Consider the following 14,631-nt stretch of genomic DNA (forward strand, 5'->3'; position numbering starts at 1 on the left):
GGTAATGCAGGGTTTATGACGACTGCTGCTGTCGCGGCCCGTCAGGCCAGGTCCGTACGGGATCGGATAATGAGTAGGTTGGTGGGAGGACAGGAGACAAGGGTTCTTTTTGGGTGGCGGCGGTGATGGGCTAAAGAGGTGCTATAGTAACCAAGTCCTAGACCGACTACAAACGAGGTACGATAATACGGACGGATACAGCGTTGACGACAGCTGGAAATGGCGCAGGTTGGTCGTATGCAGATGAATAGATGAGGTAGGTAGGTAGCCTGGATTAGCTGCAGAAGGCCACAGCTGCAGCACGCTACAGTTCTTTGCGGTAAAAGTCAAGGTTTTAGTCGACGATAATGGGGGGCAGGCTGTTAATTAAAGATGCAGGGGAAATGGAGAGCAGTTGTATTGGCAGAGTCAGCCGAGCCAAGACGACGACAACATATGCAACTCAACCAAGATCAGAAGAACAATGCCATGCACAATAAGCTCAATGCATTGATCAAAGTCTTCGCGGTAAACCCATTTACCGTATTGAATTTCCAGTTGTTTCTGTTTCTGCGTCAAAAAAAGAGGCGCACCCATCTCATCAAATACCACATGGATCACCACCGAACGTGCAGGGGCAAAGGCACAAGGGACCTCCAACATGTGCACAAGTCCACCAATGATCCAGGTACCAAGAGTCGAGGTCCTCCACTGTTAATCCCCCGCTTGGTCGGAGCTGGGTGGGGTGCTAATGGCTGAGCATGGATCGAGCGAGCGGGTGCAGCGGCCTGGACCATCTGAGACTTCTTCAGTGCAGGGGGTTGGGCTGTTGAAATGATTGGGGAATTCAGAGAGGAGTTGTTCTCGGCATCAGCATCAATGGCTTGGACGGGGAATGTCTATCAAGTTGAGGGCCGAATCATGACACCAGGTCCAGCAGACTGAGCAGAATTGTTTACCACAAGCCCAATCAATCTCTTGCCGATGCTACCTTTGATGCCGTCATTGTCTATCATAATCAGTCTATAAATGTCCCAATGTAACATCCGGTCTCAGACGGGATCTCCCATTTGTTTGTTTTAGCTGATAACTTGAAGCAATGCACGAAACTCAACCGCCAGCCAAGCCGCCGTTGCACAATAAAAACAAACTACGCCATGCTCTAACTTTTACGCCGAGCAACGTAACATACGTAGTAGGTTCATAGAGCTTAACTAAATTAATTCGTGACGTCTTTAGTTCTTCACCGCGAATTCACATCATTCTCGAGGCCAGTTCTCTGTGACTGGTCCACTCTCAGATAACAACAACTCTCTCACTGGAGACTCGGTTATCCATGTCAATACCTACTGCACTAAACTAACAGCAGAACTATACGACGTCTTTGTTACAGTAACAACTACCTAGTTCGATAATAATTAAACGAAGTGTAATTAACTGCCTTCCTCACATTGCCCGATCCCGCCATGTAAGGAAACGCCTGATATTAAGTAAGGTAAGTGTCTGCCACGTAAATAACTCAAAATGCCCCCAAAGTTGCCGGTTCTTCCAGCGTATTCTCTTGTCTTTCGTCATGGATACCTTACTTCCTCATCCCGCAACTGCACCTCATGCCCCCGCATCCCGCTTCCGTCTTCCGGCTCGGCCCCCTCATTCTCTTCCTCGTTCTTCGGCCCAATTCTTGCGTTTTTCCCTCTCCACCCGGCTTGGCATCTCCGAACACGATCATACCAGACCTATCACGACACGAGTCGATTCACACCTAATTCTCTCACCACACTGAACACCATAACATAAAGAAATATGCTCGCTTACCGATCCTACATAGTACATACTATCTGCTAACATAAGATGCGACGGCCCGGGTCTGGAGTGCCCATTAAGTCGATACCAGTAAACATTAGTCCCTGGTCATTCCAATGCACATCTACGGCTATCCAATCCCGTTCTTGCATCCATGCCCAGAACCATCCGACAGTGCACTATGCAGTCTTCAATCTGCACGCTGCACGCCGCAACATGTGTAATGTATCATGGGCCGCATGAAGCGGTGAACAAAATAATAGCATTCGTGAAATCAGGAAAAAGACATGTTTGCGTTGAAGGGGATGTCATTCTCACTGCCATTGACTAAGCTGGACTTGATACAAGCTATCAAATCTAGACTTGATCCCCTTACCTTGACCTTTTCTTGTTCAAGAAGCGCCTTGCATTCTACATTCCTCTGGCCACGACTACTCTATACTAGACATGTTGTGACACACGTTTCAACACATGTTTTATCTCTCAATCTAATGCTACAGCTCAGTGCATTCCCAAACTTGCTAAACTAATTTCCCTTACCTCAACTTCCAAAAAGGGATACACCAAAGGCTTATCAAGTTCTACCAGAGATCATGAAGAGTTTAAGGGAACACGTGATTTTGACCCAATCTATAGACACCATTTCAAATACTTCAGCCGTGGCTAATTATGCTTCATTTGGCTTCTTATTTGGGCCGACAAACTGTCGCAAACAATCGAATCGACTATCAATACACTTCCCTATTTTCTTCCAAACACTGGCCTTGCATTATTCACCAATGCAGTCATTAACCGCGGACTTTTCTTTCATTCCACGGCCAACATGAACCCTTGCTTTTTGTCCATATATGTGAACTGTGTCCGTCGGCGTTTTCTCTCGATGGCTACCTTTGGAATGGCCAGCCTTGCCTCGTCAAAAATTTGACCATAAACCCTGAACTCCCAACCGCAAACGCTTGTGCTCTCGCACTCCACCAACGTCTTGGCACGTGTTCGGACGGCAGACTGCCTCTTGATCCAAACTGTGGCAGAAATTCGTTGATGGAAAAAGAAATAGTCAAGTTACAGACAGGTGACAAGAAAAGTGTAATGGCATGCCTCAAAAACACGCAATGTATCCATCTGGGACCTGCTCTTCTTAAACATCCCATTCTTCTTCCTCCTCTTCCTCAGCAGCGTCGCCCTTAGTAGTCAATGCCGAGAAAGATCCAAATGACTGAGAAGGCTGAGAAGCCTTGTTAGGCCCGGTAGGTTGCTTGGGCTGGACGGCGGGGCGGGCCGCAGCCTCGTCGCCAGATCCAGCTGAAGTAGCATTCTTAGCACCCTTCTTAGACTTGGTCTTGACAGTGCTCCAGTCATCATCGTTCTGAAGGAGCTGGATCTGCTCCTCTTCAGAAGGTAGAGACTCAATCCACTTGCGGTCGGTGCTCTTGGGGGCATTGACTGCAGAAGCGGGGGCTTCCTCATATGTGTCGAGGGGCTGATGAAAGCCATTCGTCTGGGCAGCTTCGGGGGCCTTGGGAGCTCCCTCCTTCCAAGCAGATGACTTGCTCTGGGCAGCAGTGAACTGGGAGCCGTCCTTAGCAGCACGTCCCTCGGCAATGCGAGCGGCGCGGCGTTGCTTCTCCTCAAGAACCTTTCGCTCCTTCTCAGATTCCTCACGAGCAGCCTTGGCTGCCTCGGCCTTCTTGCGGTTCTGGCGCTGCTTCTTGGTCTCAACAGGAGCCTCAGCCTTGGGAGTCTTCTTATTCTGCTTTTTGGGCTCCGTGTCGGTCAGACGAAGAACTGTTGGGCGAGCGGGAGCGGTTTCGAGCATGTCGGAAACATCGCCTGCGACTGCGACTGCGGGACCGACCTCAGGTGAGGTTACAGGAGACTGGTCATCATCGGCGTCGGCACCAGTGGTAGATGACGGAGCCGACTCCTTCTCCTCGGCGGCACTGGCCACCTTGTTGGCGCGAGATTGCTTGACAGACTTCTCTCGCTGCTTACCAGCATCAGATTTGGCAGCAAACTTGGTGCCTTCCTTGGCCTTTGCCAATTGTCGGGCAAATTCGCGATTGTCGACATTGTCGTCTTTGTCCTTCGCACTACTTGTCCAAGCGCTGGTCTCTGATTCAGCCTTGGGTTTCTTGGAAGCCTCCTGTGCCTCTGATGCGAAGGCCTCCTGGCGCTGCTTCTTCTTGCGGTCCTCCTTACGAGTCTCCGCCTGCGAGCTCTTGGCCGGCTTGATTTGAGCCCGTGGTTGATTTCCAGCTTTCTGGCCTTGAGATAATCGGTAGAGGGCGTAGGCAACGGAAAAGAGCAGGGCGTAGCCTGCAATGGTGTAGAGGTAGCCCATGTTGTCCGCCGTGATATGGTGTATTGTATTGTACTTGTAAGAGGTGCAAAGCTGAGCGAAGTTGCCTCGAGCTTCGTTTCGAGCTTCGAGATGAAGATCGTGGTTCGATCCGAAGTTAAGCGAAACAGGCGTGAACTCGAGCACGTCTATCGGTTAACGACAATTGGCCTCTTGGTCTAACGAACCAAGGTGGGTGGAAGCAACGGCTGTGTACAAAAATAAGTTGTGGACGAAGCGTGACTGTGAGGTCGAGCCAAGTAGGGGCAGCTAAGCTGTCGCAATTATAAGGCCAGATTGTCCTAAGCAATGAGCCAATCGCTGAGCCGTGAGAGCGTCGATAGTCGTGGACGAAGCGTTAGGGGGATAAAAAAAAAAAGGGAAAAGGAAAGGTTGATGATGGAATAGGTGAGGAAAGGGGTGAGAAATGACGGAAGCCGGTTCAGAAGAAGATTGATGAGTCTGGCGCAAATCACACAGAAGGAGAAGACACCAGGTGGCTTGAAGTCAAGTCAACCAGTCGGTTTTGGGCTACCTGAGGCGAGGAAGGGTCGCGGGATTGACTGAATTGGTTCCGACTGCAGGGGAGGTAGAGCAATGTTTGGACAGAAAGCACCCGACGCCAAGGCAGTGGGGAGCTTGGGGTTTCGGAGTGGGGAGAAAAGGTAGCCTGTGGGCGGATTATGGTGAGGAGGTACTTTAGCTGGAGAGATTTGGATCGAAACTGATGCAGCCACTGTACTTTTACGGAGAGGCTTTCGATAGTCAGCAACTGCCCGTGTTATACGAAATAAACGGGAGCTGGTTATATTCTTGGAACGTTTGTGATTATCCGTCGAGGTTTCTTGGGAGGAAGCAGTCGGAGAGGAGACGTCGCCAGGTGTTAAAAAGGAGAATGGGCTGGAAGTCTATACATTGGATCCAGCAGAGCTTGAAATTCGCTCCTTCCAACCAACTTCCTGCTTGGGCTGGATGAGATTGATGAGACGAAGACTATTCATGGATATAACAGCGGGGCCGCCCATTACAACTTAAACCAGGGGTTCCAGTGTCTTCGAGGCATCCAATGGATGTTAGGCCTGGGATTGGCTCATCGCAGCTGTTTGTTCAGGGAGTGGACAGATATCACGAACCTGGAAGCCTTCAAAATTACCACTGAAGGCTTGCATCGATCCTCAATTCCAGTGAGAGGTTTTATCACGAGGCATGAACTTTGCTAAATGATAAACAGGAAATTACAACATGTCCTTTTCCTATTATACTACAATTCAAATACTTGCGAAGGTCCTTGTTGAAGTCGCTGTACCAGCTTCGAATATACATATTGTTGGTCACGTGTGTATCATATGCTCTGGGAGACTGCTCTTCAAAGATCAAGGGAAGCATATGATTAATTAAGCAAAGCAGATCATTTTCATTGGTCTGGCATACGTGGCTGGGAGGACAAGTTAATCGTGAGATGAGTCACTGATAATTGCTTGGAGGGTACATCGAACTTCCTTTGTGTTATCCCTGAAGCCTTGAACTCTTGCGTTGGAGTTATTTGATTGGCTGTCGGAGTGATTTTTGAGGTTGCACATACTTCATGCCATCTGCAACTCAAACTGCACTACCCTGCGTCGGGCTCGGATCTCGCAAGTATTCCAACTCTGACATCCGTGTAAGAACGGCGAGTTCATATATTATCGTACAAATGCGACAGGAGCCCAATAGAAGCAATGCCCATTCATATCTCGCTCAATTGAACAACCAATAGCTCTTGTGAAAAGCTTATCTCAGCAACTAACACCCCACCTGCCCACCTGCCCAAAACCGAAGGAGGGGAAACGCTCATCGGCATAACATGTGTGAACAAGAACTTTGATCCTCCTGTTTTCAACCTGCAACGTTTCAATTTTGAGCTGCAAGTAAAGAATTCGATTCCTGGGCTACGGAATTGTGAGAATAAGTTCAAGGTTGATTAGATTCCTCTGCATTTATACTTTCTTAAACTTGTTGAACAAGCTTGACCTCCTCTTTTTCTGGACATATCCTCCAAATTCGAGAATGGCTCCCAAGCAGAAGATCATTATCGATACCGATCCAGGTAAATGTCATGCGCTTTGAGGCTGGAACACCTGAATTCTAATATTTCAAGGCGTCGATGATATCCTGGCTCTGCTTCTTGCACTCAGTGCCAAACCGGAGGAACTGGAGGTTCTTATGGTGTCCGTCACATACGGCAATGTCCCCCTCCAGAGGTAAATATATATTTGAATTCTATTCACTACCATGAGCCAACACTAAGAACCTTCTCAGCTGTCTCCGAAACGTTGTTTCTCTCTTCCACGTGCTTGGGAAAGAACTTGAGTGGAGGAAGTCCACTGGCAAGCCCGAAGGCTTTGGAGCCATGAAGGCAAACAAGCCTATCGTGGCTGTTGGCCCTGACCATCCCCTTTGCGACGAAGAGCTGATGGCAGATTACTTCCGTAAGTTCAGTAGCTGCTTTGATAATCCGTTCCCTTTACTAATACCTGGATTTCTGTAGACGGCATCGATGGCTTGCATAATGTTCATGAGGCTCATCCTGATTTGTCTCCCGCTGAAACCTGGAAAGGCATCTTCAGTGATGGCGCCAACGAAGCCGGAGACTATTCTCCTTTCTTCACGCCATCCAAGGCGCCTTCTCACCATGAGATTCTCCGGATCCTCAAAGAGAACCCCATGGACACCGTCTCCATCCTTGCAGTTGGTCCTCTTACCAATGTTGCCTTAGCAGCCGCAGAAGATCCCGAGACTTTCCTTCGTGTGAAGGAGCTTGTCGTCATGGGCGGTGCGGTAAATGTTGAGGGAAACTGTACTCCCGTGGCTGAATTCAACTGCTACGCCGATGCTGTCGCTGCTGCTCGGGTTTACGCACTCACCTCCCCCAAGCCGAGCTCCACGATGCCGACTATTCCCCAGGAGCTTTCAACTTTGAAAGCGTACCCAACCAAACTTTCCCGCCAGCTTAAGCTCACACTTTGCCCCCTCGATATTACTACCCCTCACTTGATTGGCAAGAATTACTTCAAGGAGAACATCCAGGCTCACGTCGAAGCTGGCAGCCCACTTGCTCGGTGGGTGTCACACTTTGTCACTAAATCCTTCAGCAAGATCGAGGATATGGAGGGGGATGAAAACGAGCCCGGTCTTTCGTTGCACGACCCTCTGACGGTATGGTATATGCTGACTCGAGATGATCCTAAGTGGAAGACACCCGAGAAACTGGAGGACATCCGTGTAGAGACCAGCGGTCAATGGACACATGGAATGCATGTCGTTGATCGTAGACTCAGAAAGAAGCCTGCCGAAGCCGCAGTCGCCCTCTCAGAAAACCCTAATGAGGATCCCCATATCTTGACTCTCGATGAGGTCCCTGGTGACGACCATGGTTGGCTGAGTGTTATCAAGGGTAACCGTCTCAACCGTGTGATCGACTCTCCCGGACATGACATCTTCAAGGAAGTGCTCATGCAGCGCATCTTTGGATAGAGTCCAGGTTGTCGATCTTGCGTCAGCTTAAATAGTCAAATAAATTATCTCCAATTGTTGAAAGCCTATACCGTGGCGAAGGCCAAGATGAATTGTCTAAACTCCCTGAACTCGAACGCCTTGTGATCCTATCGATGCCGCAGGAAAGAAGATTCCCGAACCTCCAGCCGTGGATGCTGTACCCCAAACAGAATAACACGAGAGAAAATGTCGCAGTATGGACCGCTTTCCGATGTTTCGAGTGTGTAGTCTATACATGTTTTATACCGCCGATTGCTGAACCCTTGACTTCTGTCCAGTTGATGCTGTCGTCGAGCGCCTCATCTACGAGACCAATCGAGCATACGTTGTCGCCACGGACGAGGTATAGACCCAAAGGTACCTGAGCGGAAGGCTCAAGATCGTCGGGCGTTCGGATGATTCGTTCCACGGCGTTGTTCAAGACCTGGGCACATGCCGTGAGCGTTTGTATGGTCAAGATAAGTAGGAGGGTACTCACCAGATTAGTTGTTTGGTCGCATGCTGCCAGAGTTCCGACAAGAATACGCGAATCGGCTGTAACAATCAGGACTTTCTCTGTGGTCTGTATTAGCAAGCTGGTGAGGTAGGTAGTAGAGCTCGGGAGGGGTGTCATACTGTTGAGATATCCACCGAGTGTAGCCATGACGTCTGAATCTCCTCAGCGATATCGTGCTTGGATCCTGAATGTGGTATTAAAGGATATTGGCTAGTTATAGAGGTCGAAGTGCGCTGAAGGGAATTACTGGACTCGTTCAGTGGGTATCAGTTGAAGCTGTTTCGACAGTCAATGTGGGTGTCTGTGGTGGACTTTTTGGGCGAGCTTCCAGAGCATAGGCACTAGACCTAATCGGGACTGCTTCTACGACCAAAGCACACGACAAAGTTGTGATGCTGGACATTGGTGGCGGATATGTGATGTTTGTTATGGTTTTCAATGCTTGATGTTGGGTTTTGCGTCTCTACTACTATCCAATCATTCAAACTTGGTCGATTTAAGCACCACTTTACTTCCGAGGAACAGACACACTTTGGATTTCACAGTGGGAGTACCAACCTCTATCCTAGGTATGTGGGAAGCCATGCAGAAAGCAACGACAAAAGTCGTAGGAAACCGCAGCACAAGCAAGATCACAAGTCAACGACGGGTGTGTTTAGCAGGGGGAAACACACTAAATATTGAACTACCGCCTGTTACATTTGCTCGCATCACGAACGCCACAAACGAGAAAATCTACCCTAAATCAAACCTGCAGATGATGGCCTCCAGCACTTGAGTACTGCTTCCATATAAGCAAGATGGATATTGAGGAGCACGGGAACATCGTTCAGCAGTGGAGGCACTCCTTACGAACATAGCCAGAGATCGTGATTTAACATTATCTCTTCCGACAGCCCTTCACCCCAGTGTGCGCAAGGACCTGAAACACCACGCAGCGATGTCTCATCCATTGCAGCGTCATTCAGAAAAATGTCTTCTTCACTACCCAGGACAAGCCCGAGCAAGCAATGAAAAACCGAGCCCATGTAGTGTTCGCGTCACCTGGAGGCAGTGTAATACCAGGGACACTGTGGGCAGAATCATGTGCAAGCACAGAGGAAACTGCCCGAAAGCCAAAAATAGGAATAATCACGATTGATGTCCTTAGACATCTTTCAGAGATTAAACTGAAAAGAACAGATACTACACTTGATCTAAGCCAAAAGGCAAAGAGAGCTAAGGAGAAAAGGAAAAGGAAAAAGCGAAGCTTGAACGGGACGGGACGAGGTTTTATAGAGGAGCCCAAAGGCGGTGAGTGGAGCTGATTGGCAGAATTTCTGGGGAAGCCTGAGGCTCCGCTGCGTTCAGTTCAGTTCAGTGCAGCGCAGGCAGCAAGCGAGCACTTGGGTCGGGGACGAGGAATGACTGAGGCAGCTACGTGAGCGGGAAGGTTGAGAGAATCTTGAAACAATGGGTTCGAAGGAAGAGAACTGGCAGATATCAGAAGCTCGTCAAGGTCCTACCACTCAAGAGTTCTCGTCGGCATCTCCGAAAGGTGTAGTACAAAATGTCCGAAAGGAGTTTTACTTTATATTTACTTTTATAATAATAATAAAATAGAAGAAGAAATGGACTGGGAATGAACCAGATGATATGTTGGATCTGGAAAATCGACAGATTCCTGATAAGTGGGAAAAAGGAAGTTATGGACCAATTCAATCTACCAACACCACCCGCGACTACTCGAGGTCCTCGATCCCTAGGATACCTACGAGAGCACACATTAAATATACAGGAGATACAAGTGCTGTTCTTAGTCACAAATACGAGGAAATATGCATGGTTTCTTTTCAATTCTGTACTTGAATTGGCGTCGTCTGCCGCTATCTAACAACTTCCTCCGAAATATATCCTCGATCATGAGCTAAAACTAAGTACAGTAGCAGAGCACGTCTACTACCTACATCCAAACGCCGTATCCTGGGAGCATCCTCCCGAACGCTTACCTGCTCGACCAGATCCAGCCTTTGCCATGCGTAAATACCTATCAACCTTCTCACGCGAGCGGGTGTCACTCACGAACTCAAGGAAACCTATAACGCCTCTTTGTCCCGTACTCTACAAATATTGTATTGTTGTGTTGTGTTGTATACGAACCGCAACCTTGGTATCAATCTTCAACTAGTTCTCCCTCTTCATCTTCTGAGAGTTTAGCTCGTTTCTCCGCTCTGTCGCTCTGTTCCTCGCCATCGTCAGGCTCTCTTCGCTTGAGTGGTGACCTGGGGGGTCTTCCGTTCTCGTCATGCCGAGGCTGAGAACCCTCATCTCTCTCTGGGTATGGCCCTTCACCATCCTGAGCAGCGCCGTTGACTCTAGAGCTTACACCAGGGCTGCGACTCGCCCGGTCAACTTCAAAGGGGGTACCGGTCGTTGACGACAATGTGTCTGGTTGGCTCAACAGAGTATCACCACGTTTTCTGGTGTTCTCGAGATGGAATGCTGGTGATGGCAGCGACGGGTTCTGCTTTCTAAGCGGATTCTCCGTGTAAAACTGGCGCATCACCTCGATAGCCTGAGAACAAAGGACCTCGTCACCCTTGAGGAGCTTCCACCAGGGCTCGCCATTGATGTCCTCGATTTGTTGGTTCGCATATATGCTCGCAAAGAAGATGGCGCTGATGGCAACGTCTCGAGGTCCTATCAACAGAGGGATCGACGTGAGGCAAGCATCGTTGCAAAAAGCCCAGGCCGCTTGCCGTAGATTCTTGTTATGAACTATTCCAAGCTGATCGAGTAACTTGAATAAGTGGTGGTAGGGGTTGTCGACCATCAGATCAAATGTGAGTTGTTCTAGCATGACCTCTTCGTATGTGAGAATACTGTCTCGCCATCTCCAGTACTCTTTGCTCTGCTCGTCAATAATGAGCTTCGCGTTCTTTTGTGCAACTTTGGCTACGGCGATAATGATGTCCTTTGTCTTGCGGCAGTTCTCTTCGGTCTTGTTGGCTAGAAAGAGGGCTGTTGCTGCGATGTTCTTGATTGCAGAGGTTAGCATATAGAAAAGAATTGCATGCTGCTTAGTCAAGAGCAGTCTTCCACTGCTCCAGAGAGACGTTGGAATTGTAAGATCAAGTGGGAGAACTCACGTAATGATGAATTCCACCCTTTTCTTGCACCATGTGGCAGCGCATGAAAAAGCGATGGAAGAATACCCCAGCTACCCACAGCGTAATCTGAGGGAGATCCAACATGACGCCCGCCTGGTAGATGAAGTTGACGCCCTTGGCCCTGCGCATCCTCTCTTCCGCCGGCGAAAGACCCTCGACTATGCTAGGGGTGCTTCGCACTTCGTCCGACGTAAAGTTCCATTGGTTGAGACTAGCTACTGGAGTTTGCGCACCAGATCGGGCCGGTGATTCTTGGGGTTGTCGGGCTTGTGGTCGGGGGGGAGATGTTCGTGTTGAGTGCTGCGGAGGAGTTGGAACTGCTGGAGGAACGGCATCGCGACGCCGGGGAGATCGTGATCTCGAATCGCGTTCAGGTCGTGGGTTTGCGGGTAGGGTCGGGGGCTGATACCCTTCCCTGGGAGGCCTGTAGCGATCGATACTCGCCATGGCCGGTGGTCTTAAATCGGTATAACGATACTTGAAGCGCTGATAAGGAAATGGCTCCTAGGAGAGGATTGCGTCGGTCTGAAAGGTGGTGGTGCCAATGATCAACGCACGTAGCTGCGAAGTTGAAAGTGATGCGAAGTCCAAGTTAGCCGGCACTGCAAGGAACCTGATCTAAGGAAGTTGGCGTTTGACAGCAGGGGCAACAAACTAGAACCGAATTTGGGTAGCGTTATCTAATCACAGGAGGGTGGGCACATGATCCTCCAATGGGTGATTGTAACACTCAATTCAACGGATGAAACAATAGGAACCCCCCACTTTGGATGAATAGGAAAAGGCCCGTTTTGGATGATTGTTGACTATTGGCGCTTGCTTGATTGTTCATTCTTCGTTTTTTATTTATTCGGGCTACCTATTATTATGAATTTTTTTGGGGTATCTCATAGTAGCTTTTGTTTGTCTTATTCTACCCAGATCTATTCTTCGTCAGCAATACCCTAACGTTAGACTCCCTCGCCATCATTGCGACCCCATAGTTTGACTGTGCGATCGTGGCCTCCACTGACAACCCACTTGCCGTCCCTGCTATAGTCGACGCTGGCAACTGGGCCTGTATGGCCGCTGAGCGTCTGCACCAGTGTCCAGTCGTCTGCCGAGAAGATCTTGACATTTCTGTCAAAGCCGCTTGATACGAAGAAGGTGCCCGACTTTTTAGGTAGCTGTGCGCCCTTATCGTCAACACCAGGTGGAACACCAGTGAGAGGATCGTCGAGACCTTTGAACCAACGCATATCAGAGACTGCACTGGTGTGCGCACCAATACCGCCTGTCCTTTGCACCTTTCGAACATCCCAACACTTGATCCAACCATCAGCTGAGCCAGATAGTACCCTGTGTCCATCAGAGCTCCAGTCCAGCGCATGGATGGGTTTTATGTGTCCGTCAAGATGCCCATCCAGGATCATGACGGTACGTCCGGAACGCAAGTCCCAGATTCTACCTATGCTGTCCAGACCAGCACTCGCGAGTAAGGATCCGTCAGTGTTAAAACTGACAGCGTAGACACCTCTTGAGTGACCTTCTTGAAGGAGAACCTCTGCAGTTGTGTCAACATCCCAGAGACGCCATGAAGTATCCTCAGAAGCAGAGGCCAGATAACGTCCAGAGGGATGGAACTCGATACGACACACTCGCTGTGAATGTCCTTCGAGTGTGGACAGGGGAGTATCTTGGTTCAGAGACCATAAATGAATCGAGCCCTCGGCACCGCCTGACGCCAGGTTAACGGTGTCAGGTGAAACATTGTGTTCTGGTAGGGTAGATCCAGGAAACCAAGATAAGCCGCTAATCTTGTTGGTGTGACCGCGGAAGGTTGTCTTTTGGTTCAAGCTTGGTATTTCGACCAGCTTGACTTGCCCACCCCAGTTGCCTACAGCGACCAACTCGCCGTTGGGAGATATGCGAGTCATGCTGACATGACGTTCGCCAACCGTCTGACTGCCCTGGAGTTCGAATGCCTGTAATCTCTCCTTTACTTGTTTGCGAAACTTGACTTGGGTGCGTAGAGGGATCGTGGATTCAACTTTTTGAAATTGAACTCTCTTCTTGGCTCGCGGCAGAGAGTATTCAGCAAGCTTTAACCGCGCCTGTAGAAGTTCAGGCCCACCTCTTGAGTAGAACTCCTCCTCCTGCTCCTCCTCTTGATCCTGGTCTCCAGCGTCCTCCATCGTGATATCACCATTTTCCAACCCTGTCATCTCTGCCTGGATGGTAAGAAGTTCCCGTAATCGATCCCGACGATCCACAAGTGCCTCTCCGAATAGAGTGACTGGTTCACCCATATCTCGAAGCTTTGCGCGGACTCGAGTATCATCGGTAGGGACTGCTATCGTTGCTGCTAGGCGTTTGCGATTGAATTGGCTGAGGATGGCGGAAGCTTTTTCAGATGGAACACCTGTTCCGCCCATTGGAATATCGTAGTCATGGTCATCGGGGACATCTTCCAATGCGATTCCTTGAGGCTCGGCGTCCTCGACGTACGCCTGCCGCGATGGGTGCATCATCTTGGCTGGAGATGACCAAACGTGGGTAAATGATAGCTTCGCTTGTGCACAAGCAGTGAAGAGTTTGACAATGGTTGTCGTTGTACAGGGGTCTTTCTTTTCTTTTTCAACAGTTGAAAAGGGAGATATCGGATTTTGTCAGTCGAGGGCTGATGCTATGGTAGTTGCAGCCTTGCCGTTTTGCGCGCGCTCTTGGATTGGTAGACGTGAAATTTCCCAGACGCGACCTTGAAGCTCTCGTATTGTGTCGGCAGTTTATTTCGCCGGTGGCCGACGATGGCCCGGGCCTAAGAGACAAGAGATCAGCCTGGGAGTAATTTGTGTCAAAAATGTATTTTAAAAAATAAAAAAAAATAAAAGAAAAGAAAAAAGAAGAATATCACTATTAAAAGAACCAACGAATGAACGAATAAAAAAGGCCCTAATTATTATAATACATAATTCATTTTTCTTCTATGTTATTCTACTTTTAAAGATAGTTGGGAGGTTAGGTTAAAAACTTACTATATGACCTGAGTCCTATGTATTTCTCACCCTGGTCTTGGCTAGGTGTTAGGATCCAATGTTTAATGGGCCCTCAAGAATCACAAGCTAAAAGTTTAACGAAGACCAACCATTCGCTTTTTGCGGGATCGATCACCGCATGGCCCAGGCCTGTCAGGTTATTGGTGATGTCAGTGTCTCAAGACTCTCGGTCACCTTTCATGCCTTGTGATGCTGACATGAAGAACAGAATCTGGCAGACGAATGAGAAAGGGTCACGTTCGAGGTTTGTTCGCTGCCTCCCGTGGATAGCACAGAACCAGCCAAGGGAGCAACAAG

General features: G+C 49.1%; 5 protein-coding genes across 5 annotated transcripts; 1 reads left to right on the top strand and 4 right to left on the bottom strand.

Annotated features, from left to right (window-relative positions):
* Window positions 1-2,747: 2,747 nt before the first annotated feature.
* FOBCDRAFT_3804 (uncharacterized protein) lies at window positions 2,748-4,272 on the bottom strand. Its single transcript, XM_031181789.3, has one exon. The coding sequence runs from the start codon at window positions 4,121-4,123 to the stop codon at window positions 2,921-2,923; it is 1,203 nt and encodes a 400-aa protein (XP_031042557.2). The 5' UTR covers window positions 4,124-4,272; the 3' UTR covers window positions 2,748-2,920.
* Window positions 4,273-5,988: 1,716 nt separating this feature from the next.
* On the top strand, window positions 5,989-7,681 carry FOBCDRAFT_3808 (Inosine/uridine-preferring nucleoside hydrolase domain-containing protein). The gene is made up of 4 exons (XM_031181790.3): window positions 5,989-6,206; window positions 6,258-6,360; window positions 6,419-6,588; window positions 6,648-7,681. Exons 1-4 carry the CDS (start codon window positions 6,167-6,169, stop codon window positions 7,631-7,633), a joined length of 1,299 nt encoding a protein of 432 aa, XP_031042558.2. The 5' UTR covers window positions 5,989-6,166; the 3' UTR covers window positions 7,634-7,681.
* Window positions 7,682-7,758: 77 nt separating this feature from the next.
* On the bottom strand, window positions 7,759-8,436 carry FOBCDRAFT_3811 (uncharacterized protein). The gene is made up of 3 exons (XM_031181791.3): window positions 8,270-8,436; window positions 8,133-8,209; window positions 7,759-8,078 (listed from the first exon to the last, which is right to left on the bottom strand). The coding sequence occupies exons 1-3, from the start codon at window positions 8,295-8,297 to the stop codon at window positions 7,884-7,886; spliced, it is 300 nt and encodes a 99-aa protein (XP_031042559.1). The 5' UTR covers window positions 8,298-8,436; the 3' UTR covers window positions 7,759-7,883.
* A 1,539-nt stretch (window positions 8,437-9,975) lies between these two features.
* On the bottom strand, window positions 9,976-11,922 carry FOBCDRAFT_211467 (cyclin-like protein). The gene is made up of 2 exons (XM_031181792.3): window positions 11,279-11,922; window positions 9,976-11,166 (listed from the first exon to the last, which is right to left on the bottom strand). The coding sequence occupies exons 1-2, from the start codon at window positions 11,744-11,746 to the stop codon at window positions 10,303-10,305; spliced, it is 1,332 nt and encodes a 443-aa protein (XP_031042560.1). The 5' UTR covers window positions 11,747-11,922; the 3' UTR covers window positions 9,976-10,302.
* A 201-nt stretch (window positions 11,923-12,123) lies between these two features.
* FOBCDRAFT_211468 (WD40-repeat-containing domain protein) lies at window positions 12,124-14,172 on the bottom strand. The gene has a single exon (XM_031181793.3). The coding sequence runs from the start codon at window positions 13,807-13,809 to the stop codon at window positions 12,250-12,252; it is 1,560 nt and encodes a 519-aa protein (XP_031042561.2). The 5' UTR covers window positions 13,810-14,172; the 3' UTR covers window positions 12,124-12,249.
* Between the last annotated feature and the right edge of the window lie 459 nt (window positions 14,173-14,631).

Source organism: Fusarium oxysporum, chromosome I, assembly GCF_013085055.1.
Source record: "Fusarium oxysporum Fo47 chromosome I, complete sequence".
NCBI classification, from domain to species: Eukaryota; Fungi; Ascomycota; class Sordariomycetes; order Hypocreales; family Nectriaceae; genus Fusarium; species Fusarium oxysporum.